Source organism: Prionailurus bengalensis, chromosome C1, assembly GCF_016509475.1.
Source record: "Prionailurus bengalensis isolate Pbe53 chromosome C1, Fcat_Pben_1.1_paternal_pri, whole genome shotgun sequence".
NCBI lineage: Eukaryota > Metazoa > Chordata > Mammalia > Carnivora > Felidae > Prionailurus > Prionailurus bengalensis.
Window position 1 is genome coordinate 201799636 of NC_057345.1, and position 26056 is coordinate 201825691.

The 26056-nt window shown below is 47.8% G+C and overlaps 1 protein-coding gene across 1 annotated transcript in view; it reads right to left on the reverse strand.

Moving 5' to 3' along the window:
* Positions 1 to 26056, reverse strand: part of MARCHF4 (membrane associated ring-CH-type finger 4) — a 108429-nt gene that overhangs the window by 23542 nt on the left and 58831 nt on the right. Inside the window, exon 2 of the mRNA XM_043577763.1 lies at positions 2362 to 2517. Within this exon, the coding sequence (XP_043433698.1) occupies positions 2362 to 2517 (156 nt within the window). The remainder of the gene's footprint in view (positions 1 to 2361; positions 2518 to 26056) is intronic.

Here is a 26056-nt window from a genome sequence, read left to right on the forward strand (position 1 = left end):
TCCCTCTCTGCCCCTTCCCTGCTTATGCTCTCTCTCTCTCTAAATAAATAAATAAACTTTAAAAAAATGTTTAAAATTTTAAAAATATATAACTGCAGTTCAGTTGTAGCAGAGAGGGCCCTGGGACCACCCTAAAAATCCCTTCTCAGTGCTGCTTCTGCCACAAACAAAATCTTGCAGAGTATCTCTGGGATAATGTGCCGTCACAACCACTGTCTCTCACAACTTTGGATGCGGCACGGACCGTGAGGTGCGTACCCTGAGACCTGGGAGAAATCTCCCCACTCTGATCGCAGAGGTATCCTGCCTGCTCCGTCCTGTCCTGCAGGTGGCTCAGCTGGGCTGTGGGAGCAGAAGTCAGCGCCACTGTGGCTGTCTCACTCCTGGCTGGATCCGAGAAGCCCAGGGACACAAGCGGGACAATCTGGGCCACAGCCACACAACACTGCCGCTAGGCCAAACTACTTCCTCTTTCTGGTGCAATCTGGAAAAGTGCAGTGGCATTTACTGAGCACACACCATGTATTTCCAGGAGCAACAGAATCCAAGGGAGTCAGTCCCCAGTGTTCAGAAACTCACAGTTAAAGACATATTAGTAACTTAAATTGATACATCAGTATCGTCAATGCTGCCATTTGCTCACCATACTTAAAAAGATTAGAATAACCTTTTCTTTCTTTTTTCTTCCCAGGAAAAAATGATCCCTAAATGGTTTTTCATTCTATGAGTCAAGCTCCAATGCCTGTTTATGAGCCAAGGGGACACTGTGGGGTAGTCCCGTGGATCTGGACTCTGACCCTTTTCTAAGGCTTGAGTGAGCTGAGAAAGAAGAAGAGAGTTAATACACCCCAGAGGGCATGGAATCAGCAGTCTCATGACACTGCTATTTTAAGACACTTCAAGATTTGAAATGAATGATTAAAGATGGAACCAGCACAGCGAGAGGCATCTCTTATTCTGACCCCTCCATATACCATCAGGATGGCTGCTGAGGTGCCCGGGAGTCTTAGGGCCTCCTTCCAGAAACGATGCCCCCTGCTGGCCCACATGCATGCAGTAGCTCACACACGCACGCACGCACGCACACACACTCATTCCTGACAGTGCCTCATGTACGACTACATTGTGTTTAAAATAAAACGCGCCAGACACTGCAGCTCCAGGTTTCTGGCTCACCCTCCCTGCAAAGACCCCACCCCCACAGTTACCCCGAACCACCGCCCTCCTGGGCTCGCAGAATCGACTCTGCCCCCTCCCCCTGAGAAAGGAGAAAGGAAACAGCTAGGTCCGGCCCCTGAAGCTCCCTTCCTCACTGGCATGCTGGCTGATTGACTGTGTGGCAGCTTCATTGGCTGACCATGCACATGTAGAGGTATTTCCAGAAGCAAAGTGCTCTCTGCACGTGTGGGTGCGCCTCGCAGGGACCGCTGTTGGGTTTGGAGGATTTTCGAGGCAGGGCAGGGCCCGCCAGCAGCTCCGGACAGGGCAGGAGGATGGGAGACAACAGGGTGCGGGTGCGGCCCTGTCCGAATCCCTGCGGCGGGCCCCACCCGGCCTGGCCCTCTCTGCCCCTCAGGGTCGCCCCTTCCCAGTCCTCCCTTTTCCTTTTTCCTTCCATTCTATTTCTCGCCACCTCCCTCTCCTGTCTCTTCTCCATTTCCCCCTGTCCCTTGTCACTAGGAGTGTGGTGGTCCGTGGACCAGCGGCATCAGCATCACCCCTGGGTTGTTAGACACGCAGAATCTCGGGCTCCGCCCCAGACTCCTGAGTCACAGTCTGCTTTTTTTTTTTTTTAATTTTTTTTAATATATAAAATTTATTGTCAACAGTCTGCTTTTTAAACAAGACTCCGGGTGAACTGAGTGCACATTAAAGTCTGGGCAGTGGCCCTGAGTCTCCTCCCTCCTCATTTCTTCCCCCCCCCCCCCCCCCAGCTTTCCCTCAGTCTTCCTCCTCACACCCCTCACCCTCTGTCCTTTTTCCATTCTGCTATCACCTGACCTCTGGTCTGTCCCTCTTTCCTTTCTTTTCCTCCCTGCCTCCCCTCCGTCGTTTCTTTCTTTCCTTTCCCCTTCCATCCAGCCAGGCAGCCAGCCAGCCAGCCATCTCTCCCTCCTTCCCTCCCTCCCTTGGCTCACTGATCCTGTGTACCATCTCACGCTCACACTTCTTTCTTTCTAAATCTTTCCTTTCCCTTTTCCCCATCCCTTTCCCTTCTTACTGAGGCCGAGGAGAAAACACGAGTTCTCTCATCCCCTCTGCCCACAGGCCACTGCCGTCTTGCCCACACGGCCCGTCTCGTTCCTTTTCTCCAGACTGGCCTGGACTCTAAGGGGAGACCATCCTCGCTCCCGGTCATACCTGCAGAGGATTCTTTGTGCTTATGGCGATGACATGATACTTGTAGTAGCACAGCTCACAGCTCCAGCAGCCCCGCTCGCTGATCCACTTGATGAGGCAGGGCTGGTGCGTGCACTTGACCGAGCCATCACAGCGGCATGGGCTCAGCAGCTCCCCCTGCAGGGAGAGAGGCAGAGGGCGGTGAGGTCCCCGCCTGGCGTGTGGAGCGACGGGTGGGGCCACCCAGGGATGGCAGACCACACCACTGAAGCCAGGTCACGGGCTTTGTCGGGAAGCACCAGAGGTCCATGGGGGACAGGGGAGCCAGGCAGCCTCAGTGAATTCAACTAACAGTTCAGAGCCTCAGCACCCACTGGCCTAGGGTGCCTGTAAAAATGAGCGGGTCGGTGTCTATGGAAGCTCCTTGCTGTCCAAAGAGGGTGCCAGCCTGGCGGACTTCTCTGTGAAGGGGATCTCAAGCTCTAATGCCCTCAGAGCCAGGCACACCATGCAAGTGACACAGGCAGCCAGCTGGTAGGGACACGGGCAAATCTAAGGTCCAGACCCCAAGTTAAAGAAAAGGAAAGCCACTGTCAGCGCCAGCCCATTCTGCACGTGGGAATCTAGGGAGCCATTTTTATGTAAAGTCTCCCAATAGTGAGATGTCCACAACAAAGGCAAGTCTTCTAAACATATCGTGAGCGTCATTTTGCCCGAGTTTGGAGCTCTGGTCTGAAGCCTTTGCACTCCCCCGCAGACCAGCATGTGGAGACTCAGGTCCCTCTGTGAAGCCTCCCTCCCCGGGTCCCTGAGTGACTAAACCTTGGCAGGTGGGGGCAGGCCTGAATCCCAAGGACCTAAGAGGTGTGTATCCATCCCTCCAGGCATGTCCTTTGGGCCTGGCTGGGAGTGGCCACGAAGCCTAGTCTAGGGTAGGCCTGGAAGCAGGGAGGCAGAGGACCTGGCCCAGCGACACGGTGGCAGGATCTGAAGACCCTTGTGAGTAGACTGCAGAGATGGGCTTAGCCTCCAGAACACCCTGTGACGACATGTCAATGACCGTGACTGAAGCTGGCGTGTATCTGCTTCCTGCCAGGCCCGACGTGGTGGCCCCAAAGTGCCTCTGTGAGCCTCCCTGACTCTTTTTCCCTCTCTCTCCCCTCCCCATTCCCTCCTTCCCCTTCTGGCTTGTCTTTCTCCCTCCCAGCTCAGAGTCCATGGTTTCTACTTGCTAAATCCCACCACCCCCAAGTCCCTCATTTACTTTCGTAAGGACTTGACAGTTGGGCCACCCCCCTTCCCCAGCCTGTGCCTTCTTCTGACCTACCCCAGGTTCTCTTTCTCCTTACTCCCTATGCCTTCCCTTCCCATTCCAACTCGTTTATTGTGGACCCAGCCCTTCCACCTCACTCCTATCAAAGGACCCAGAAGATGTCCCTGTGCCCCACAATGGTGTGTTTGCGATTTGGCCACGTAAGCCACGTCCCTGCTAACTTGGAGATTCCACCATTCAGGAAACCACATCTTGTTCCCCATTTTGAATAAGCAAGCACAGGAGCACCTGACTTATATAAGACAGACATTTAACCCATGGTCTTTGCTGTTGACTGTAGAACCAGCTGTTCCCTCCAAAGATGCACAGAATCATCTTTCCCTTCCAATTCAACCCTTATCACTCAAAGACCACAGCTTGGCCTGGATGAGGTCTACAATGTTCTTTTGTACCTGGTCTACCTGTCACACTGCTTCTCTATCTTCATGATAGTTCCAATACCACCTCCTACAGGGAGTCACCCCTGACTTTTCCAGGTTGAGCTCAGTTCTTTGATCTCTGAGTGCCTTGTGCGAGCACCTTGGGCATATCCCTGTTAGAGCACTGAGTACCTCCTTATAAGGATCTGTGAGTATGCCTGTCTACTTGTCAGAGAAGCCCTGGAAGGCAGGGATGAGGGGTTGTTCACTCCTTTCCCCCAATGCCTAGCCCTCCTCCCCAAAGGCCCTCAACAACATTTGTGTTTGAGTAAATGAAAAAGTTAATCAAGTGTCTGTTCAGGTTCCCTGCACTGTCCCGAGGAATAGGGATGAGACTGCCCAGTCCAGGAGAATAGGGACCATGTCCACTTGTGGACCTCTGGACCCCAGCACCTTGCCCAGTGCCCAGCACTCATTGTATGTATGCGCCATGAATGAACTTGGTGGTAGAAATTCTCAAAGTGCCTGGTCCCCATACAACCCTTCCTGGTTCCCCACACTGCTCCTCCAGTATTGACGGGCCCCCTTCACTGTGGCTCCCGCCCTTCCCATCCCCTCTGTTGCAGCACTTCCCCCATTTGTCTCTAGGTTACTACACCGTGATCCCTTACAGGGACAATATCTTTTCCATCTTTGCATCCTTAACACCTAATATAGTGCCTGAAACAGACTCTCCATCCAATATTGGTGGCAAAATGCATTCATATCTGTTTGATGAACAAGTTTTGCTCCCCTTGAACATGGCCAGCTCTGGCTCCAGGTGGGCAGCTGTGGTGCCTGGGAGAGTAGAAGAGGCAGGAGATGGCCACACTGCTGGATGCCCACCACACCCTTCCAGGTCCAAGGGCCCTTGGTAGTGAGTCGTTGCTGTGTGGCTCTCAGAAAGAAGCAGGAGGGAGAGAGTGGGGAGAGGTGTTGGGGGAGGGGCAAAAGCCCTCATCATTCTTGGCAGCATTTCCCAGGCTCATTAATTCTAACAGGATGAGCTGGGTTTGATTAATCGGGTTGTTAAGCAGCCACGTCAAATTGCCAGTGGAGTAAGAGACATGACTTCCGGTCCCTGGCAACGTTGCCAAGTGGCAGAGAAGTCTACACTCCTTGCTTCCAAGCAGCAGCCAGGAGACAGGGCAGGAAGAGCTGCTGGCCAGGCACAACTGGTCACAAGACCTGGACTCTCCATCGAGGCTGTAGATGTGCAACCACCAGGGCACAGGAGTCTCAGCACCTCAATATACTTATCTGGGGAAAGGGAGAGCATGACCTGGCCTGGCTGGCCCCAGCACCTGGTTAACAGGCCAAAGGTGTGCTGTTTGCCCAGGGGCTCCTGGTCCCCCACGCTTTCCCTGGGAACCAGACAACCCCGAAAGGCAGACTACGAACTTGCTTCAGGTGCTACAAAGATTAGAAAGTAAGGACACCAAAACTGTTAGAAAGGTTTAACTTGATAAAGGAAGCAATCTAGGATTTTAGCAAAAATAATGATGATGATGATAATAATAACAACAACAATAATAATAAATCTGGAAAGATGTTATTTTAACCTTAGCATTTACATAAGTTTTGTATGTGATGATTTAGTATATTTTTATGTACATTTGGGAGAAGGGCCATAATCTTTGTCATGTTTAAGGCTTCTAAGAGGCCGCTTTACCACCTTTGACTGGTCAGGCCTATGCTTCTTCAAGAGCAGAAGAGATGGAAATGAGCCGTAGCCAGACGAACTCAGGTTAGCCTTAAGATGATCTGTGCAGTAAACTCTGTTAAAAGCTGAAGTGTTGGAGCAGGAAGTGGTAAATGCCTCTGAGTGTAAGAACGACCCTTATTGAAGAGAAAGGTTAAATGACCAGCTCAGAGTCACTCAGCCAGCCGGTGGCATGGCCAGAATCTAATGCCAGGTCTTTGTGACACCAGCCTCCAAGCTTCTCAGCACCCCGCTCTGTTCATCCCTCCTGTGGACTCTGTCCCCACTGTCCCTCCCACACCTGTGCCCAAGGTCTCTTCTCTGTCTCTCCTCCAGCCTCTTTGCCCAGCTGGTACCCCTCTGCCAAGTCTCTCCAGACTGCTAGCTACAGACCTGTCTCCTCTCCCCATGCTGCCACCCACAGTTGAGTGGTTCTTCTCTGTGTCTTCCAGGATTGGAGCTGTTCCCGTGTGCCCCATAGAACTCAGCACATTACAGGTGCACAGTGAGGGGCATTTGCTGAATGGATGGGCACCAGGTGTAGAAGAGGATGAACCCCTCTGGTCCAGCTCCTGAGACACCAGCCCTCGGGCTGGGGGGATTATTATGATCTTGTCTGCAGAGCTCAGCAAACTCCACGGATCAAAGGGGTTCATTAAAAGCAAAGGGCCCTAAACACTCCTTGATGTTCTACTTGAAGCTTTGGGGCCCAGGGAATGACTAAGGCAAGACAAATCAGGTCTTCTCGAAAACCCTGGCCCCCAAGGGACATAGTGTCGGGGAGGCATGAAGAGCATGTTTTTCAGAGATTGGCTCCTTAGGTTTTGAATGCCTCTTCACACTTACCAGCTGTGCAAACTTGGACAGGCTGCTCAACCTCTCTGAGGCTTCTTTATCTTTCTGTTGCAAGCAACTCTTACCTCCTCCAAGGGTGGCATGATGTCATGCCCACAAAGTGCTAGATACAGTGCCTGGCACAAGTAAGTCCTCTTGTGCAAGTATTGCAATTCTAACTCGTGTTTCCATGAGGACTTTAATTTCATAGTTTTTTTCTACTATAGCTCTATTCTGTTCTCCTACTAGCAAATAAGGAAGGAGCCATGCCTTAGGTAAAGGGTCCGTCGAGCCCCTGTGGGAGGGTGAGATTAAAGAACTATCTAAGACAGTCTGCCCTTGTGAGATGGATGAGGGATCAGAATATAGATCCTGCCGAATTCCGGTCCAGGACTGTCCTCTGTGTTACCATGGGGATGCTGAGAGCATTTGGGGGGCTCTCCTTCCCTGGGGATGTTGCACAGAAGAGCACGACCCTCCTGGATGGGTTAAGTGGGGGTCATGCTAGAGGCAAGAGGCAGGACGGGTTGATCTGCAGCCTTTGGCTGTGGCTGAGCTGGTGGGCGGGGAGGAGAACTGGGTGGATTCTCCTCACTGCCAATGACAAGGCAAGCTGCAGGTGTGAGACTCCAGTCGTTTCTCCATTCACAGATTTCTTTCTGTTTATTTTCAGCTTTCTTCCATTCTTTCTCCTCTCCATCTGAAAGGACTTGCTTCTGGAGTCCTTAGGTTACCTGGTTGCCATGACAGTGGCAGGTAAGCCAAGACTTCCCATTCCACCCACACAGGCACCAGGCATCCCTGCCACAGAAAGACACAAATACAGTCTAGTGACGCAAAGACAGCCCCAGCCCTGCTGCAATGTGCAGCTCCAGAAGATCAGAAAAAAAGGAGACAACAGAAGCCCTAGCCTTGGGGTGCAGTTTAGGTACATCATCCATTACCGACACTAATGTGGTGGTTAAGAGCTCGGACTCTAATCCTAGGAAGTCTCAGGTATATCCAGGCTCTTACAATCTGTGTGACCCTGGAAAAGTTGCTTAAGCTCTCTGGGCCTCATTCAGTCATTCCTGTATTCATCAAGCATTCATCTAGTATGTTCCAGGTTCTGTTCTAGGTGACAAGGATACAATGGCAAGTAGAACTAACCAAATTCTCTAGTAGACAGAGAAAGACAATAAAAAATATAAACAAATAAACTATAAGTACCTAAGATGCTGTCATGTGCTATGGAGAAAAATGAGCAGGGGAAAGGAAAATAGAAGAGTAGGGAGTAGGAAGGTTGGTATTCTAAATAGGGTGGCTGACAGGCTTCACCAAACAGGGGCATTTGAGTGAGGACTTGGGGAAGGTCAAGAGGCACACCATGCAGATACCTGGGAGCTGCGGGAACATCATGTGCAAAGGCCCTGAGGCAGAAGCATGCCTGGCATGTTTTGGGGACACCAAAGAGACTGGTGTGTCTGGGGTAGAGTGAATGAGGGGAAGGGGAGTAGGAGATGAGGTCAGAGATCTAAGGGGGAGGAAGAATGAGAGACAAATCAGGAGACAGCCACTTTAAAAACTTGGCACTCACTATGAATGAGAAAAGAGAGTTTTGAGGAGAGGAGAGTGATCTGATCTGACCATGTTTGACAGGATCCCTCTGGCTGCTGTACTGAAAACAGACCAGACAGAAGTAAGGGCCAAGTAGAAAGACAAGGCTGTTGCAGTAATCCAGGCAGGTGACGATGCTGTTTTGGACCCGTATGGAAGCAGTGGGAGTTCTGAGAAGCAGTCAGCTTCTAGATCTGTTTTGAAGACACTGATAATAAGATTTGCTGATGGCCTGGATGGGTAGATGAAAGGAGAGAAATCGAGGATGACGCTGATTCTGACCTGAGCCATGAGACGGATGGGGAGTTGCTTTCTTTTGAGATGGGAAAGACTCAGGGAAGGACAGGTTTTGGAGGGCAGATTGGGAGCTCAGTTTTGGACGTGTCAATGTTGAGATGCCTATTACATAGGCACCAAACAGAGACCCTTCCCAGCCAGACCGTCCAGCTTCTCGTTTCCCATCTCAGTGTTGCCAAGGCCAGACCTTGGCTCCTGGAGACTAACAGTGTGTCAACCCTGGCACAAAGAAATAAGGAGTTGCTGCAAGGTAATTTGATTTTAAAAAGAAAGAACTCTATTACCAAGTAGGAAAAAAAAAAAAGATTTAAGGCCTTAATGAGCTATAGTTATCCACACTAAATCCAATTAGCCACATAATTATTTCTAGTTCTGCTCTCATACCAAGCAGCTTAATTTCACAAACACACACACAAAACACACGCATAGAATCTCCCTCCCTCTCCCTGGAAAAATCTCCAGCCTCGCTGCTCATCAGTTCAGAAAAAAAGAATACAGAAAGACACAAGGAACACCAACACACAGACCCAAACCCAACCCTCCAAACCATGGGCTTTCATTTTCGTGATAATTATTTTATTCCTGGAATGCTTTTCCCCTTATAATTTAACCGGTTTAAGACAAATGTACCTATTTCCTCTAACTGCCTCTAAATTTACTCAACTGGTACTAGAAAGAAGAACTTAACCTCACAATAATTGAATTTAAATGACATCTAATTCCATACAGTCAAACACAGGCTGCATAATAAATAAACGAAGCTATATGAGGGGCTGGAGGAAAGAAAGAAGGTCATGTCTTATGCGTATATTCATAATCATATCTGTATTTCTAATGACCTAAATGGGCAATATCCTGTCCGTTTGTCTTTCTGTGTAACTCATCATGGTCCTTGCCATTGTTACCAAAGAGCTCAAATTAAAGGCTGTTCTGCCCTCAGTCCTTTGCCTGACTCAATAGAAAAATGTAATTTCGACAAACCTCCGCTGGCCAGAAACGGGCGATGTGCGTACGGCAGAGAGCTGGGCTTGTTTCCAGGGCTCCAGGCCGCCAGGGTGAAAAGTGCAGAAATTCCAGGTCACAACGTCCTCTTTCTTTCCCTCAAAGGTGGCCAAAGCAGGGGCACAAGTCAATGGCATGTTAATAAGGGGCGAATACTGAACTGCCCCCTGGGGTCGGCCCTCCACACTCCCTGTACATTGGCAGAGGGATGCCCGGTTCCAGTTGTGCAAAACCTTTGTATTCTTTGAAGGGGTGGTGGTGCAATTCTGCAAAAATTCATTTTCAGCCACTGTCATGAGCACATCACTCTGTGTGTAGAGGGGACACAGCAGATGTTACAAGTGTAAATGAACGATGATGATGTGCCACCCTTGATGAACGTTTCAAACAACACAACCCTAGGCACTCAGAACCTTCTCTGTGGCTGACTCCTACAAAGCAGAACAGCTGGGTCTCTCCTGGGTGCCCACACCAGCGCTGCCAACCTCTGGCTGGTGAGCTTGGCTTTAGGCCATCTAGGCCTTGAGTCCTTGGTTCTCAGAATTCAGCATACGTAAGAACCACTTGGAAGCTTGTTACGAGGCTACCCAGGCTTTGCTCCAGAGATTCTGATTCCATGTGGACCCACTCTTCCTCTCTTTGAAGCAAGGTTGGCTGAGACTCATTTTGCAAAGCCCTGGACCAGATACTTTTCAGCAAACCTTCTGTCTCCTACATCACTCTAAGACTCTTATGCATGCAAAGATAAAAACAAATACCAATAGCTAACACATATTGAATGCTTACTATGTACTGAGCCCTGTGTGCCAGCTTTGACTGCTGAGTTCAAATCCTGGTTCTTCCACTCAGTGGTGAAGGGCACCGAGCAGGTTACTTACCCACACTGAGCCGCAGGCCCATCATGCCCATCTGTACGGTTTTAGAAACGCTGCCACTGCTATGGCTGACTCTCTTACTAGCTCACACTCACTGAGCATGCGTTGGGGGTGGCTGTTGTTCTAAGCACTTGCCACGCGTGAGCCGGTATAGCATGGCTACTAGGGCCGGTGGATGCAGACTGGCTGGTTTGAATCCTTGCTCTATCATTTGTTACCTGTGTGACTGTGGTAAGTCTGCTCAGAGGTAAAGTGGGACCAAAGACGCTACCCTGCCTCCCCAGGGTCTCCCGGAGATTCAACGAAATAATACACAACGACAAGTACTTAGAACCCAGCTGGCACATAGTGGGTGCTCGTTGTAGATCATTCCTCATTGTCTCTCATGTACCCATCAGGTCTTACGGAGTCTCTCCACATCCTAACGAAAGGAGGCAGGCAGGGGGTATGCTCTCTCGCACTGTGGCCGAGGGGTCTCTGCCGTTGGCTACCTCACCAAGGACTTCACTTGACCACCTTGTAGACGAAGCTCCTCGGTCTGAAACCAGTGACCACTTAAGCTGCCTGGGAGCCTGGATAATGAGTGTCAGGTAATAACAGTGTGTGGAAGGCCAGGGGCCTCCAGGTGCTGCTAACTACCCTGGTATTTCTCGGAGGGAAGAACAAACCAGATACCCCAGCTCCCGTTCACCTGCTGGCCTCGGCCTCTCCTGGGAGCCCTCCCCGTGCTTCCTCCCTCACATGCTTGTGCTCCTTCCTCCCATGACGGGGTAAACAAGGCATTAAGCTGTGAGTGTTTGCAGCCATCACTCCAGTCTCCCCTTGCCCTTTCAGGCAAGGCTGTGAAAATGTGTCCCCAGGGCCGACCGACGACTTGGTGATGCCCTTATGAGGGGCAGAGAAAGCAGAGCAGAGAGGCTAATCTGTGTCACAAGGAGTTTAGCGAGAGAAGAGAAGTGTGAGAGGGAAAAGAGATTTTTGCCCTATAATATGCCCTGCCTGCTTACAAAGAGTAAACACCGACGTGCTTTTCAGTTCTTTCTCTGCATGGGACTTCCATTTCTTCTTCGTGATAAGCTTCGTTCAGATTATCCTCCGTTCAGAGGGCAAAGCCTGAAGCCTAGAGAGGGCGGGGGACTTCCCCAGGGTGGTATGGAGGGGTGCTCTCCCACCGTGGGCTCAGGGCTTCCTCCCCTGCCGGACTGACGCCTCTCACAGGGCCATTCCCATTCCAGACTCTGCCGCAAGCTCAGCCCAGTTCTTTTCACACCTCTCAAGGAAGCATACTATTCCTGAAGTCTTGGCTGTGCCTCCCTGTCAGGAATAAGCTTGCTAAGTAGAATTGGAATTACTATGGCGTGTGAATAGACTCCGGTCTGTTGACTCCAAGCTTCTGTTAAGCTGCTCCGAGCAGCTTCTGTCATGTTGGCAATTTTACTTTTTGTTTGAGAGAATTCTATATTCCTTACTTCTGGGGCTGGGAAGGAGGTGGTCTTCAAAGGCCCTTCTCTTTATCCCCCAAGCCTCTGGTCAGAGGGCCTGCCCCCAACCCTGAAGTATGGAGTGGTCCTGTGTAGAGATTATGCCGGGAAAGGGGGTCCCAGAGGTTCCCATGTTCACCAGTGCCCTCCAGTTTTCCCTTTTGGATGCATATACGAGAAACACCATAGAACAAGTCCAAAGTTCATAGAACAGCCCAGGCTTCTGTACTCAAGGAAGAGGGTGTGGGTATTTATGGACTGGCAGTGTTTCCCTCCAAAAGACTGAGACTATAGCCCACAGTCTCCTTCTTTAAGGAGCCATTCAGGGGCCTTGGTTGAGCATTGGCTCTGGGCCCTCGTGCAGAGACCACAAGATGGTGCCTGCCCAGGACACACACACACACTGGGACGTGTTTTCTCAAACCCATCTGGATTCTCAGCTTTTGCCATGGTTTTTAGGCCTGTGCTTCGTTTAATCAGTGGCTGGTAAGCATAATATCACTTCCTTTTATTTGCCTTTAACCTTTTTCAGATGGCGAGGTGGTCAGGCAGACAATCAAGACTTTTCTGGGACTTTAGTCATTTTCTGGGATTTGGTGAGCCTCATCCACACTGCTCCTCCCCTTAGATGTCGTGATTGTGTAAAACCACATTCGTCTCCCCCCTAGCAGCCATCCATCAGCAAAAAGTTTTAGCTTTAGATCCCGTTCTCATGTCATGCATCATTTCAGCCACTTTCTTCTGGTTCTTCACCAATTGCTTGGGTTTTTAAGGTAAGTTTTCCTACTACATCTCAGACAGCCAAGGATCCTTATGTCCAAAGGCTGGGACAGACAAAATCACATAAAAACATGGAGAGATTTATTATATATCAAAATTTTCCTTATAACTATGCCCCCCCCACAGACACATAATTTCCCCCAAATCAGAAACATAATATTCAGTCTATTTTTAACTTGTATCTTTCCATTCACACTATGTCATGAAAAGCTTCTCATGGTGAGGGCGCCTGGATGGTTCAATCAGTTAAGCATCCAACTGTTGATCTCAGCTCAGGTCTTGATCTCAGGGTTGTGAGTTCGAGCCCTGTGTTGGGCTCCACGCTCAGGGTGGAGCCTACTTAAAAAAAAAAAAAAAAGGAAAATTTTCTCATGGTGACCCATGATTTCACGGTTCATATCCATGATTATTTCCTTAAAAGACAGTCCTGGAATGGAATTCCTAATTCAAAGGGCATTAACATTTGTAAGGCTGTTGGTGCACATTACCAAATTGTCCTCTTCTGCAAGATGACCCGTTTTCCATCCCTATCATTACCGTGTGTCATTACCTCCTGTTATTGCCTCATATTCAAGATCTTGTCCTTTCTCCACATTCTCATGGGCATCTGTCAGTAATACCACAGCTGTGACCCTGAGAAAAAAGGCTCAGAAAACACAGGCGGTCTATTCCTTTCTACGTTTGTTTCCACTGTGGGGGATGAGCAGGAGGTGACCACAGGATTGGGGCAGAATTAAGTCCAGAATTTTCAGCAAGATAACTGAGGCAATCTTGGGGGAAAGTCTCAGCCATAAAGGAGAAACAGGGAGTACGTAGCCCACTGGAAGCTGCAGAATCTTACCCTGGGTGCTGGGGGCAAGGGGGGGATTTTTTTCTCCAAGGACCTGATATATGATGACAGGAATGACTCAGTGTTTTTATCAAGAGCCAGGACAGCTCAGTCTCTGGGATGGTGACCTACAAAGCTAAGACACCTGGGGCTAACGGGTTCCACATTAAGACCCCTCACCTGGATAACTGCCCTCTAAGACAGCTAGGTATGGATATGTACACTCACTGCATGCAGCAATACTCATATGTGACTGGGCGACTTTGCTGTTAAAGGTATCATCTAGCCTTATTGTCCCTGCTACAATTTCAGTCTTTTCCTATATTTTCATGATGAATGGACAATGCTTTAAGATCAAACAACTTCTAGCCCTGCTGTTTGCTAGCCGTGTCAGTTAGTTTTAGCTGCTAACTATGCTCCTGCATATGCACCCCAAAATTAATGGCATAAAATTACGACCACTTATTATTTTTCACAAGTCTACAAGTTGGCTGAGTCGTACTGCTCTGGTTTGGCTGGGCTTGGCTGGGCTTGGCCAGGCTCGTTCATGCCTATGTGAGTTGGCTAGAGGCTGCTGATCAGGGATGAGCCCCCCTCTGCTCACATGTTTCTTATCATCCAATAGGACTGCCTGGGCTTGTTCACATAATGCCGGAAGAGTTCCTGCCAGTAAGAGAGGGTAGGCCCAGATGTGCAAGCTCTTTTCAAGCCTTTGCTTATATCGTTTGCTAATGTCCCATTGGCCAAGTCATGTGGCCTTCTCCAGACTCAATGTGAGGAGGCATTACCAAAAGGAAGGGACTATAGGGAAGCATAAAGATCTAAGGCCATTAGTACAATCAATCTATCACATTAGCTCTATGACCTTGGACAATTTCCTTAACTTCTCTGAGTCTTGCTTCCATCATCTGTAAAAATGCAGAGCTTTGTAGGATTCCTTGCTATAATATATGTACAATGTCTGTAAACGCAGTAAACACTCCATATGTGTTAATTTCCTTCTCTTCTCCTTTTCTGTCATTTGGACTTTTCTCTTTTTTCACTTAAATGCATTATTTCTATGCATTACTTTCTTCATTTAAAGCTTCCACATAATAACACTAAACATTATGCCTATGGCTTCTGTTGAATCCCCAACTCTTAGCCTGTGGCTAACACAGTGGGTAGGCCCTCAATTCATTCCAATGAGCTGGAATTTGGATAGTAAGGGAATCTGGGGGTTTCTCCTCCCTGTGTTCCACGACTGCCCAGTTGAGAGATGACATCTTGGCTTTCTGATCCAGCTCCAATATCAAGAATGAAAAAGAAAGGGTTAACACATTTGCATTAACTGATGACTCAGAATAGAGGCAACAAGATGGGGAACCTCCATTTCCTAATTTATAGGTGGCCTTGGGGGTAGGATAAGTATCCTGGCCTCTCCTTAGCTAATCAGGCTCCAGAAGAGACATTAATTGCAGCCAGTCCAACCTGCTGGGGAGACCCAAGGCTGCCAGCTCCCTTGCTGGGAATGGAATAGAATTTTAATTGGCTGTGAAAGCATCATGGCAGGAGGTGCATGAAAGAGTTGATCCACTCCCCCAAAGCAGGTGAAAGAAGCTCTAGGGGAAAGGCCCTGAAGAGGTGCATGGCAGCAAAGACCAGCCACATTCAGGGCTTATCCCAGTGGCCACACCACTGGTCCAGTTCCAGGGCTGGACTCCAGCCAGGGTCAAGGACTCACACATTATGCTTAGTGTGTGTGGTCAGCACAGGAGCACTAAACCTGTAAACCTCATCTCTGTCAGCACCCCACCCTGGACTTTCATGACAGGAGCACTACATACTGTCACTTGCATGGCCAAGAAAGTCAGCATCCTCTGCCTCAGAGAATTCTCCAAATATAAGCTCCATCCCCCAGTGTGTGTGTGTGTGTGTGTGTGCACACGCACGTGGGTATATCCATTTGTCCATTTGTATAGTTGGAATTGGTGGCACAGCATTCCTGTACTGTTGTTTCACAACAATGTTAATTTTTTTTCACTCAAGTAAATTAATGTGATAAGGTTTGGGAAAGATGTGTCCTTGTGGCAACATGTGTATTTTCTGCCAACGCATTTCCTGGCACATGTAGAACATGGGATCATGTGTAGGTCAGTGGATGTACCTATGAAAACGAGTGGAAATAAACATGTTCATGTAAGCATACAGTGATGCATGTTGTTGTGGTTTTCAGAGACTCCTGGGCAAGTTATTTAACATCCTCGTGGCTTAGCTTCATTATCAATAAAATGAGGGCAATAGTAGTACTTATCTAATAAAACTGTTGGAAAGAATAAGATGTAAAGAGCTTAAAATAATGGAGAGACTCAATGAATGTGTTTTCAGGATTACGTCTAGTGAAGGGGAGAGTTAGGGAGCTCACCGTGCTCTGTTGACCTAGTGGTATAATGAACCTGCAGGCAAAAAAGTAAAGCAGAAAACCAAAAAATATACAAGCAAAATCAGCGCTTTCAGAAAGCTGTTTTGTAAGATGAGAGCTTAGTAAAAATTCAGAATTTTCAAGGAAACTACTTCATTAACCTTTAAAACTTAAGGCAATAAAACATCATTTATAACTACTGAACAGTTTTATTTTTATTGTGTATTTAGATTTTTATTATCAAGGTTTTATTAAAGATTTATCAAAAATTCAGTTAAGAGGGGCGCCTGGGTGGGGCAGTCGGTTAAGCGGCCGACTTCAGCCAGGTCACGATCTTGCGGTCCGTGAGTTCGAGCCCCGCGTCAGGCTCTGGGCTGATGGCTCAGAGCCTGGAGCCTGTTTCCGAATCTGTGTCTCCCTCTCTCTCTGCCCCTCGCCCGTTCATGCTCTGTATCTCTCTGTCCCAAAAATGAATAAACGTTGTAAAAAAAAAAATTAAAAAAAAAATTCAGTTAAGATAGAAGATATGCATTGAAGAACACCATTAAAAATGGAATTTTATGGGGCACCTGGGTGGCTCAGTAGGTTAGGCATCCAATTCTTGATTTCAGCTCAGGTCATAATTTCATAGTTCATGAGATCCGTGTTGGGCTCTGCACTGATAGTGTGGAATCTGCTTGAGATTTTCTCTTTCCCTCTCTCTTGGCCCCTCCTTTGCTCATGCTCTCCCTCTCTCAAAATAAATAAATAAACATTTTTTAAATGGAATTTTATAATTTGTAGAGATAGGAAGACAAGCTTCTAAAACCAAAGCCTAAACCAAAACCTCATTTCCGTTTCCACTCTCACTGCACTCCTCCCATTCATGCCTCTTGTCTCCTTAATGGGGAAAAAGACACCTTTCTGGTTTAAGCTCAGAATATAGAAATGAAAATAGCCAGGATAAAAGACATGACTGATAGAGAGCATCTTCTTTGAAATGGTGAGGACTTCATCTCCCAAAAAAAGCAGATGGAAGTTCTTGACCTTTGGGACAAAGAACCCAAGGAAGGTCACGTCAATTCATGCCCTTGAAGACAGAATAGCCCTCTCATACTGGAAACAGCTCTTTCCCCTCCAAACCTGGTCCCTAGATCACAGCTGGGTATACAAGCTCCTGTGCCTAACTTATTCCAATTGTACCATCAGTGTTGGGGGAGGACAGCCATTTAAAGAAGTAATTGGTTGCACAAATCAGATCACCCCTTCCGAGGATGATCTTTCTCACATTTCCTGCATCTGTAATAGATTAACAGCGTCAGTGGAGGCAGACCTTGTTGTTTTTCCACTGTTCAAGGGACTGAACAACATGGCTGGGCCACGTGATTAGGGGTGAGGCTGCAGGTGTCAAAGTTCGCCTCAGAGAGTACAGCTGCCCACAGGGGATGCATCCCTGATGGTGTAAGGGATGACTGAGCGCTGGGAGGAGATTAGATGAAAGCTTGGCTTTGAGTCCTAGCCACTCCTCTTGCCCCTTGGGTGTGCCTGTTTCTTTTTTTTTTTCCGAGGCCTCTCTCCTTTCTTTATTGAAATGGGGATGTGGGTTAAACAATCCCTCCCAGTGTCTGATAGTTTCTGACTTTTTAAGATTCTATAATTTATACAAAGGCTCTATAGATGCAAAACATGAGATTCCAGGAGTTGCTTGAAGGTGAACTAGGCTGAAGGCATAGCAGCAGGAGCTCTTTGTGACTGAGGTGAGCACACTGCATGGGCAGAGGAGAAGGTCATTTGGAGTGGCACCATCAACCACTGGAAGCCCCCTCCCTGCCCATCCCAGAGCCCTGGAGCAGGGGATCCAGAGAGAGTGACTTAGGGTTGTGCATCCATGGTACAGCAGAGGGAGAAGCATGTAGCCATGGGAGTCCTCAGGGTCCTAGAGACAGCTGTTCCCTATTGCTTGCCCCAAATTATTTTTATTATTTATTTTAAGAGAAAGAGAACATGAGCAGGGGAGGGGCAGAGAGAGAGGGAGAGAGAGAATCCCAAGCAGACTCCACACCATCAGTGCAGAGTCCTACTTGGGGCTCAAACTCCTGAACTGTGAGATCATGACCAGAGCCAAAACCAAGAATCGGGTGCTCAACTGACAGGTGCCTCACCCCAAATTATTTTTTTTTTAATTTTTTTTTCAACGTTTATTTATTTTTGGGACAGAGAGAGACAGAGCATGAACGGGGGAGGGTCAGAGAGAGGGAGACACAGAATCTGAAACAGGCTCCAGGCTCTGAGCTGTCAGCACAGAGCCCGAGGCGGGGCTCGACCTCACCGACCGCGAGATCGTGACCTGGCTGAAGTCAGACGCTTAACCGACTGCGCCACCCAGGCGCCCCCCAAATTATTTTTAAAGAGCATATGACTCACTTCCTCATGCCCCCATGTCACCTAACAAGCTTTTTATCTTTTGTTTGGCTGCTCAGCTATATGAGATCCTAGAACGAGCTCCTTGGACATAGGCACATAATCATTCTAGGTATTGAAAAGCAGTGTCTTCCACTATAAACATAAATCAGTTTTCTGGTCTCTATCTTGGTTTTTCACATGTTTTCTTGGCCCAAATAGGTCTTTTCAAAATATGACCAGATACTGACCAAATATTTTACCCTGACCAGAATAAAAGGTCATTAAATCAAGGTTCCAGACTTCCCTCAGCACAACCTTGCGGGGAAGTTGGGGACAAAACTCCTCTTTAAGTTGTTCATTCCCATCCATTCCTCCTGCTCCCTGCACCCCCATCCAGCAAAGGAGATGAATTACTCCTGACAGGTACATGATGTAAAGTCACACTATCTATTTATGTTTTTATTCTGTTGTTTGGTCTTTGCTCTTTAAATTCCCAGGAGCGCCTGGGTGGCTCGGTTGGTTAAGCATCCGACTTCGGCTCAGGTCATGATCTCACGGTCCGTGGGTTCGAGCCCCGCGTCGGGCTCTGTGCTGACCGCTCAGAGCCTGGAGCCTGTTTCAGATTCTGTGTCTCCCTCTCTCTCTGCCCCTCCCCTGTTCATGCTCTGTCTCTCTCTGTCTCAAACATAAATAAACGTTAAAATTAAAATAAATAAATAAATAAATTCCCATAAGTGAAGTCTGTCTTAAACCCTAGGACAGTGTGAAAAACATTCACAGACCCCATGGAAACCAATCAACTCAGCATGCAAGCATCCCTGTGTTATTCTTAATGATTCACCAGCTTCTCAGTGACAGGGAGCTCACTACCTTAAAGGCTACCCATTGTATTTTTAAATAGTTCCAACCAGTGAATGCTTGCTGGAGAAACGATAAATAATTGCAAGCTGCAGGAAGACAGGGCTTTGTGCAAGCCATGGTGAAAAGGCATTGCAAAAGATTGGACAATGATCATGATATATGGCATGTGCGTCTGGATTAGTGTGTGGAGAAGAAAAGGAGATAGGCGGGTATAAGTTCAAGGTTGTGTACTATGTGTGTGAACGTTCAGGTGGTCATGGTACATGGCCTGAGTGCCCTTTCCCATCACCTCTGCAACAATTTCCCCCATCCTGTGTCCTACTTCCCTCATCTGGAATAAATACTTATCTCTACTCACCCAGAGCATCACCTTTTTTGTCTGGGCTCTAATCCTCAGACAAAAATGCCAGAGGCAAGAAGAACGCAAGAGAGGCAGAGAAGAGGAGGGGAACGTGAGTCAAAAGAGCCAATGTGGGGTACTTAGGAGTTGCCAAAAGAGTCAACAAGAAAAGTAGTGGAATGGATGGGCAGGGCGCTCATGGCCCCAGCGAAGCTGGCAGACATCCACATGTAAATAGACGCTATGGCAAAGAGCTCCAGTTCCATGAATTTTTGGCTTCCTGCCTCTCATCCCAGAGTTATCGTAGGCCCATGAGGGAACTGAATAACCTGTGCCAGGGTCTGTTCTGGGTGGTTTGGTCATGTGGCAGGAATCAAGGCCATCTCCCTATATCCATTGTTGTGCTGTTACCTGAGCCCTTCAGAGTAATTACACAGCATAAACCTAAAGAATAAAGAGGCAAGAGACCACACACGCCCTATCCTAGCATGCCTTCTATCTAAACACTCCTTTTTGGTCAAGACATCCCAACACATCTACCTAACCACCCCACACCCACTTTCATCTAAACATTTTTCATGATGGTTGTCATCATCATCATCATTAGGGTTGAGATTGCTTCAGTTTCACCATTGGTACTCCAAGGACATTTGATTCTGTGTTTACAAGTGCAAAGTTTTAATAGGAATTATATATGCATCAATACACTCTCCTTGAGAATGTATTTTGCAAAAAGAATCCCATCAAGTCAACTTAATTTTTGATCAACCTTTTTTAATATAGAGCAGCTAAACGATTTCTATTTCTCATTTAATGTTATTGAAACTTTCCATTGGGGTAATTCATTTTATATGAAAAAAAATGTGTGTTAACCACTTGATCAGTTGATCTGGTTTGGGTCCATGTTAAAATTCACTCGTTATAGCTTCCATCATTGAAAGTTTTATTTTGTGGCCTTTAAAATCCTTCCAAATTTAATTTTTTCTGGATCAAAGTTTGCCAGTCTGAATTTTCTCAAGAAGCTGTGGTCTTGTGCCAGATTTTAATAAATTATAAATTTCACTGAGGGCAGTTTTGGCCACTGACAGTTTTCTTGTAGTGAGTGTTTCTAAACACCATCAAGATGCCCTCCCACGGAAGAGCAAGGGTGCTTTGTTAACTGCCAAGTACATGTGGGCGTCAAATAAATATGACCTCATTTAAGCCTACAACAGTGGTGACAGGCAAGTATTATTATCCCCATTTTATAGATCAGTGAAGTCAAAAGAAGTGAGGTCATCTGCGCAATGTTATACAGCAGTTATATGATGAAGCTGGGAATTGAAAACTAAGCTTTTGAGTCTTAAAAGTTTTTATTGTTTCTACTGTATCACACTAGCTTTGTCTTCATTTATAATTGGACTGTGTTCACTGGCTGCACATATTCTCATGGTATCTTCTGCCTTGCTCTTGCTATTTCCTGTTCTCTGTCACACACACACACGCTTACACGCACCCCTTGTGCTTCTAACAAAGCACACCAGACTGCCGTTGTACTCTAGGCCTCACCCCCAGGAGCAACGTGACTCATTTTCTCCTCCCTCTCCAGAAGAGAAAGACCTGGGAGGAGCTCCTGGTGACAGCACCTTAGGTGGGTCCTCACATGTTCATATCCATGTATGCCACCAAGTTCAAGGTCCAGCTGGAAACCTGAATGAGGTGGCCAGGTGGTGCTGGTGGTGGTGGTGGTGGTGTGTGTGAGTGTGTGAGTGTATGTGTCAGTAAATGGGCCCCACCCAGGGCAGGGGAGCAGGCTGCTGCACAGAAGCCCGGGCCCCACAGCCCTGCCACTGACAGTGACACACAGAGTCTTGACCACCAGGCTGGGGGGTACATCAGCCTGTTGTTTTATTTAGTCAGGAAGAGCATGTCTTTTCAGTGGAGCACATCCAGACAGTTTCCTTTTTTACAACAAATTACAGGGGGATGGGAAGGAAAGGAAATGGAGGGAGAGAGGGAGGGAGAGGGGCTTCTATTTTTAAACCCTTGCCAGGCATTAGTTCTATGGAGGTTTCTGTGAGGAAAAGAGAAGGGAAGAAAAGATGGGAAGCAGCAAGGGATAGCTGACTGGAAGGGCAAGGTCTAGGATAGTGGTCTTCAAACATACTTCTTTTCTCATACTTTTTTTTTTAAGTAGCCGGAAACTTTTCTTCCGATGTATCCTATGAGGAATGCCAATGTTTAAAATAAATAAAAGGAGCGTTGTTTTAATTGATGAGACAGTAGGAGATTCCAGATCCCCACCCACTTGGTCTTGCCCCTGAGAACACATGGCTCTTGTGATAGCTCTACTGAAAGCGGGCCTCAAGGAACGTGGTATACGAAGAGGATCACCTTTCCACGGGTTCACTCGGCCACTCACGAAATTCTTGTTGATGCGTATTATGCGCCAAGTGCCATGCTAGGTGCTAGAGCATATTGCGGCAAATAAAACACACCTGGCCCCTGCTAATGGTCTAGCACAGGAGACAAACATTTGCGAAATAACCACACAAACGAATGTAACACTGCTGCTTTGATAAGTGCTGTATAAAAGGACATGGCGTCACCCAGCAGGAGGCTGCCCTGAGGGAGCCATGTGCAGGCTGAGGGCGAAGACAGGCACTAACTACATGAAGAGGGGCGGAAAGGGCCTTCCAGAGAGAGAGAACAGCAAATTCTGAGGTCCTGTGGCAGGAGAGAGCATGGCAAGGGTTCCTATTATGAATTCCTATCTAGGAATCCATCCCAAAACTCAGCGGCTTAGAGCAACCACAGTTTTTCCCAATCTCACAACTTTGTGGGTCAGAAATGTGGACAATGCTTGGCTGGGCACTTCTTCTGCTTCATGTGACATTGACTGAGGCCAGTCAGCGATATTCAGTTGGCAAATGGGCTGGTCTGGAGGGCCCAAGATGGCTTCCCTCATACGTCTGGGACTTTGGTGAGGATGACTGGAAGCTAGACCCGGTTGAGACCGTTAGCCTACATGTGGTCACTCCAACATGGCAGTTTCAGAGTAGTTGGACTACGTACATGGAAATCTCGGGCTCCCAGAAAGAGTATTGCAAGAGGCAGGAAGTGAAAGCCCCTGGTTGCTTAAGGTCTAGACCAGACACCAAGCCCCATGTTACTTTTACTGTATTCTATTATCCAAAGCAGTTTCAAAGCCACTTCAAGAAGCGGGAACATGGACCCATCTCTCAATGAGAGACTGTAAAAGAGTTTGTGGCCATCTTTATTCCACCACAGCAAATATATGGGATTGAAAGAGAACCAGTGGAGCTAGTGTGCAGAGTGAAGAACAGTGTAGAAAAGGGGAAAGGGGAGGGGCCAGACCTCACAGGCAGGGTTGAGGCACATATTTGTGTAGGTTGTACACAGCACAATTCTGGAAGGCACCATTCCACAACCTACATGGCCACACTGACTCCGGGAGCCAAACTGCCCCAGGAACCACTTGAGACTGTTGAAAGTCTTTGCTGATTGACTCTCAGAGCTTTTCTGTCCCACAGAGATGATATACAGGCAGCTGCAACTTAAAGAGTAGTTGGCTTAAAATTTAGAGTTTGTGTCATTGCCATTTGGAAGCTGCTATATGCTGAGTGTTTGTGTCCCACCCCCAAATTCATGTGTTGCAGCCTAACACCCAAAGTGGTGGTATTTAGGAGGTGGCACCTTTGGGAGGTGATTAGGTCATGAGAGTAGAGCCCTCAGGAATGGGATTAGTGCTCTTATGGAAAAGATCCCAGAGAGGTCCCTCACAGCTTCCACCACGTGAGGACACATCTATGCACCAGGAGGCAGGGCTTCACCAGACACTGGATCTGCTGGCCCCTTGATCATGGACTTCCCAGGCTCTAGAACCGTGAGCAATAAATGCTTATTGTTTATAGTTCACCCAGTCAATGGTATTCCCTTATAGAATCCTGAACTAAGTCTGGACTAAGACAGAAGCCATACCTACATACATTATCAAAGGTTACATTAGCTTTTAAAAGCAGGCGTGCCTTCCCCCAGGCTCACCCCAGGTGCTGTGGGCAAAGGGCTTGTCTTTTCTGAACCACCCTTTCAAACCAATGGCAAAGGCATCCTGCCCAGCCTACTCTGCTGTGTCCCTCAGGTACCAAGCCCTTCCTTATCTTTCCCAATTTGCCTACTGGACTTTCACAAGGACTCTCTGGCCCTCACCAGGTTCTTTCTGGACAGCCTTCCCTTTTGGGCCCAGCAATTACATTAGTTCTTCCTGACACACTGTGGCTCAGCTTCGACCTGGTGCACTCCTGACCAAGCCCCTGAGATTGGCCCGCACCCCAGCACTGGATGGGGACTTAGCAGAACACAGTTACCAATGGGTTCAAGCTGTTACATACAGCAGTAATTTGAACACTTCATTGCAGTAGAATGTTGCACTGTGTGAATACATCATAATGATGATACAGTTTGGGATTGTTTCTAGTTTGGAATTACTGTGAACATTCTTGTACACGTCTCAGTAAGAAGGACAGCCTCATGAGGAAGGGGCACCAAAGGAGGCAAGGTCTCCCTCACTGGCCTAATGAAAGTTCCAGACCCTCCAGCAGCCATACTCTCAGCCCAGCTGACTTTCCTCTGCCAGGAGCACCCCCCACATACAGTGTGCCACATATAGCCCTTCCCATGTGGCTTCAGGCTTGATCAGAGTCAGAAGACTCACTTCCAAATATGGCCCCAGCTGTTAATGGTTAACTGCAATTCTGCACCTTGCAAGTCTTGAAAATATTTGACCAGCCAAAAGATGGGATCAAAGGCTCTCCAAAGAGTTCCCACAAGGATTTCAGCCTTGCTCTCTGCCCTCGGAATTAACCTGGAATCAATATGTGTGGCCTTAGTTACTGTGCTTTGTCTTCTTGTCAACTATTCCCAGTCTTGGCTTTAAATTTGTCTCTGGACTTCCAGAGCTATTTGGTAGCTATTTTGCTTGTCTAGCCCTGACTCCAACTAGTGGGAAAGAGTCTACTTTTATTTCACAGACAAAGTTTTGGCCTCTTCTCCACATCATCCTGAGACCCCAGCATCTTGTCCTATAATGAATGCCATGTGATCCTGGGCAGGTCATCTGACCCCTGTAAACCTCTTAGTTCCCTTGTCTGTGGGCTGGAGGTAGCAATTAGCCCTTGTTCAGCTTTAGCATAATTGTTAAAAACCTAGGTCTTAGAGGTAGGCTCCCCAGGGTTCAAACCTGAGCTCCAGCACTTACTAGCTGCCTTAGTCTGTTCAAGCTGCTATAACAGAATGTCCTAGATTGGGTGGCTTATAAACAACAAACATTTATTTCTTATGGTTCCAGGAAGCTAAGTAGCTCAAGATTAAGGCATCAGCAGATTCAGTGTCTGGTAAGATCCTAGTTCCTGGTTTATAGAAGGGTATGTTCTCACTGTGTCCTCACATAATGGAGGGATGAGGAAACTCCCTGGGCTCTCTTTTAAGAGCACCAATCCCAGTCATGAGGGCTCCATTCTCATGACCTAATGACCCCCAAAGGCTCCACCTCCTAATACCATCACACTGAGGTTAGGACTTAAACATATGAATTTGGGGCAGGGGGACACAGACATTCAGTTGGTAGCACTAGCAATGTGACATTCCTCTGTACAAGTCACTGAAATTCTCAGTTCCACAGTGTCCTTACCTGCAAAATGAATAGTACCTATCTCATGGGGTTGTGGTGAGGATTGCATGAGTTGATACACAGAAGGCACTAACAGCACTTGGCACACAGCCATTTATAAATAAGCATTTGCTAGTATCATTGATACTTTGTCCCACACGATGTTGATGGGATAAAAGGAGGTAACAGTTGCAGGGAGCCATCATCCATGCCATGTGGCAAAGTGTTTCTCTAAGTCCTAAGGAAACAGGTTGGCCCATGACCCTCCAGATGGGAGTGCAGAGTCTTCAGAGTCTAAAGGACCTTGGTTTCGATCCCACTGTGCCATGGCTGGGTGCCCTTGAACAAGTTCCTTAAGTGAGAGTTTTATTGTCTGCCTGGGGGGTTGATGATGAAAATTAAAAGAGTAGTAGGTGACCTGCCTGGCACCAGTTGGAACTGAGTTCAGGTCAGGTTTCTGCCCCACCACGTGGCGCTGCTCTGGCCTGGGCAGTGCCTGGGCACGCTGCCTAATGGAGTTCTACCTGCTCACAGAGAGGTTTGCTGGCTTGCAGACAAGGCAGGACTTACAGGAAGGTTCAGTCTCGAGCGTAGATGTGAAGCATGCAGGTGCCAATGACAGTTTGGGAGCTGCTCTGCCCAGAGACATCACAGGTGCCTTGTTATGTGACCTGTCGATGTCTGTCTCCTGAATGGAAGGCCTTTAATGCTATTTCCAGAGAAAGATGTTTGTAAGCAATTAATAAGGACTAATAATGAACTGAATAAATTGCCATTGGGGTGGAGAGCTAATACCATTCCTGGGCAGAAATGGGCCAGGATTAACAAGGAGGCAACAAAGGATGAAAAGACTCTGAGCAACTGCCAACAGGAAGGCTGGGGCCACATGAGAAGGTCCTACCATCGCGGTGCCTGGAGCCCATCTTCACTGTGCCAG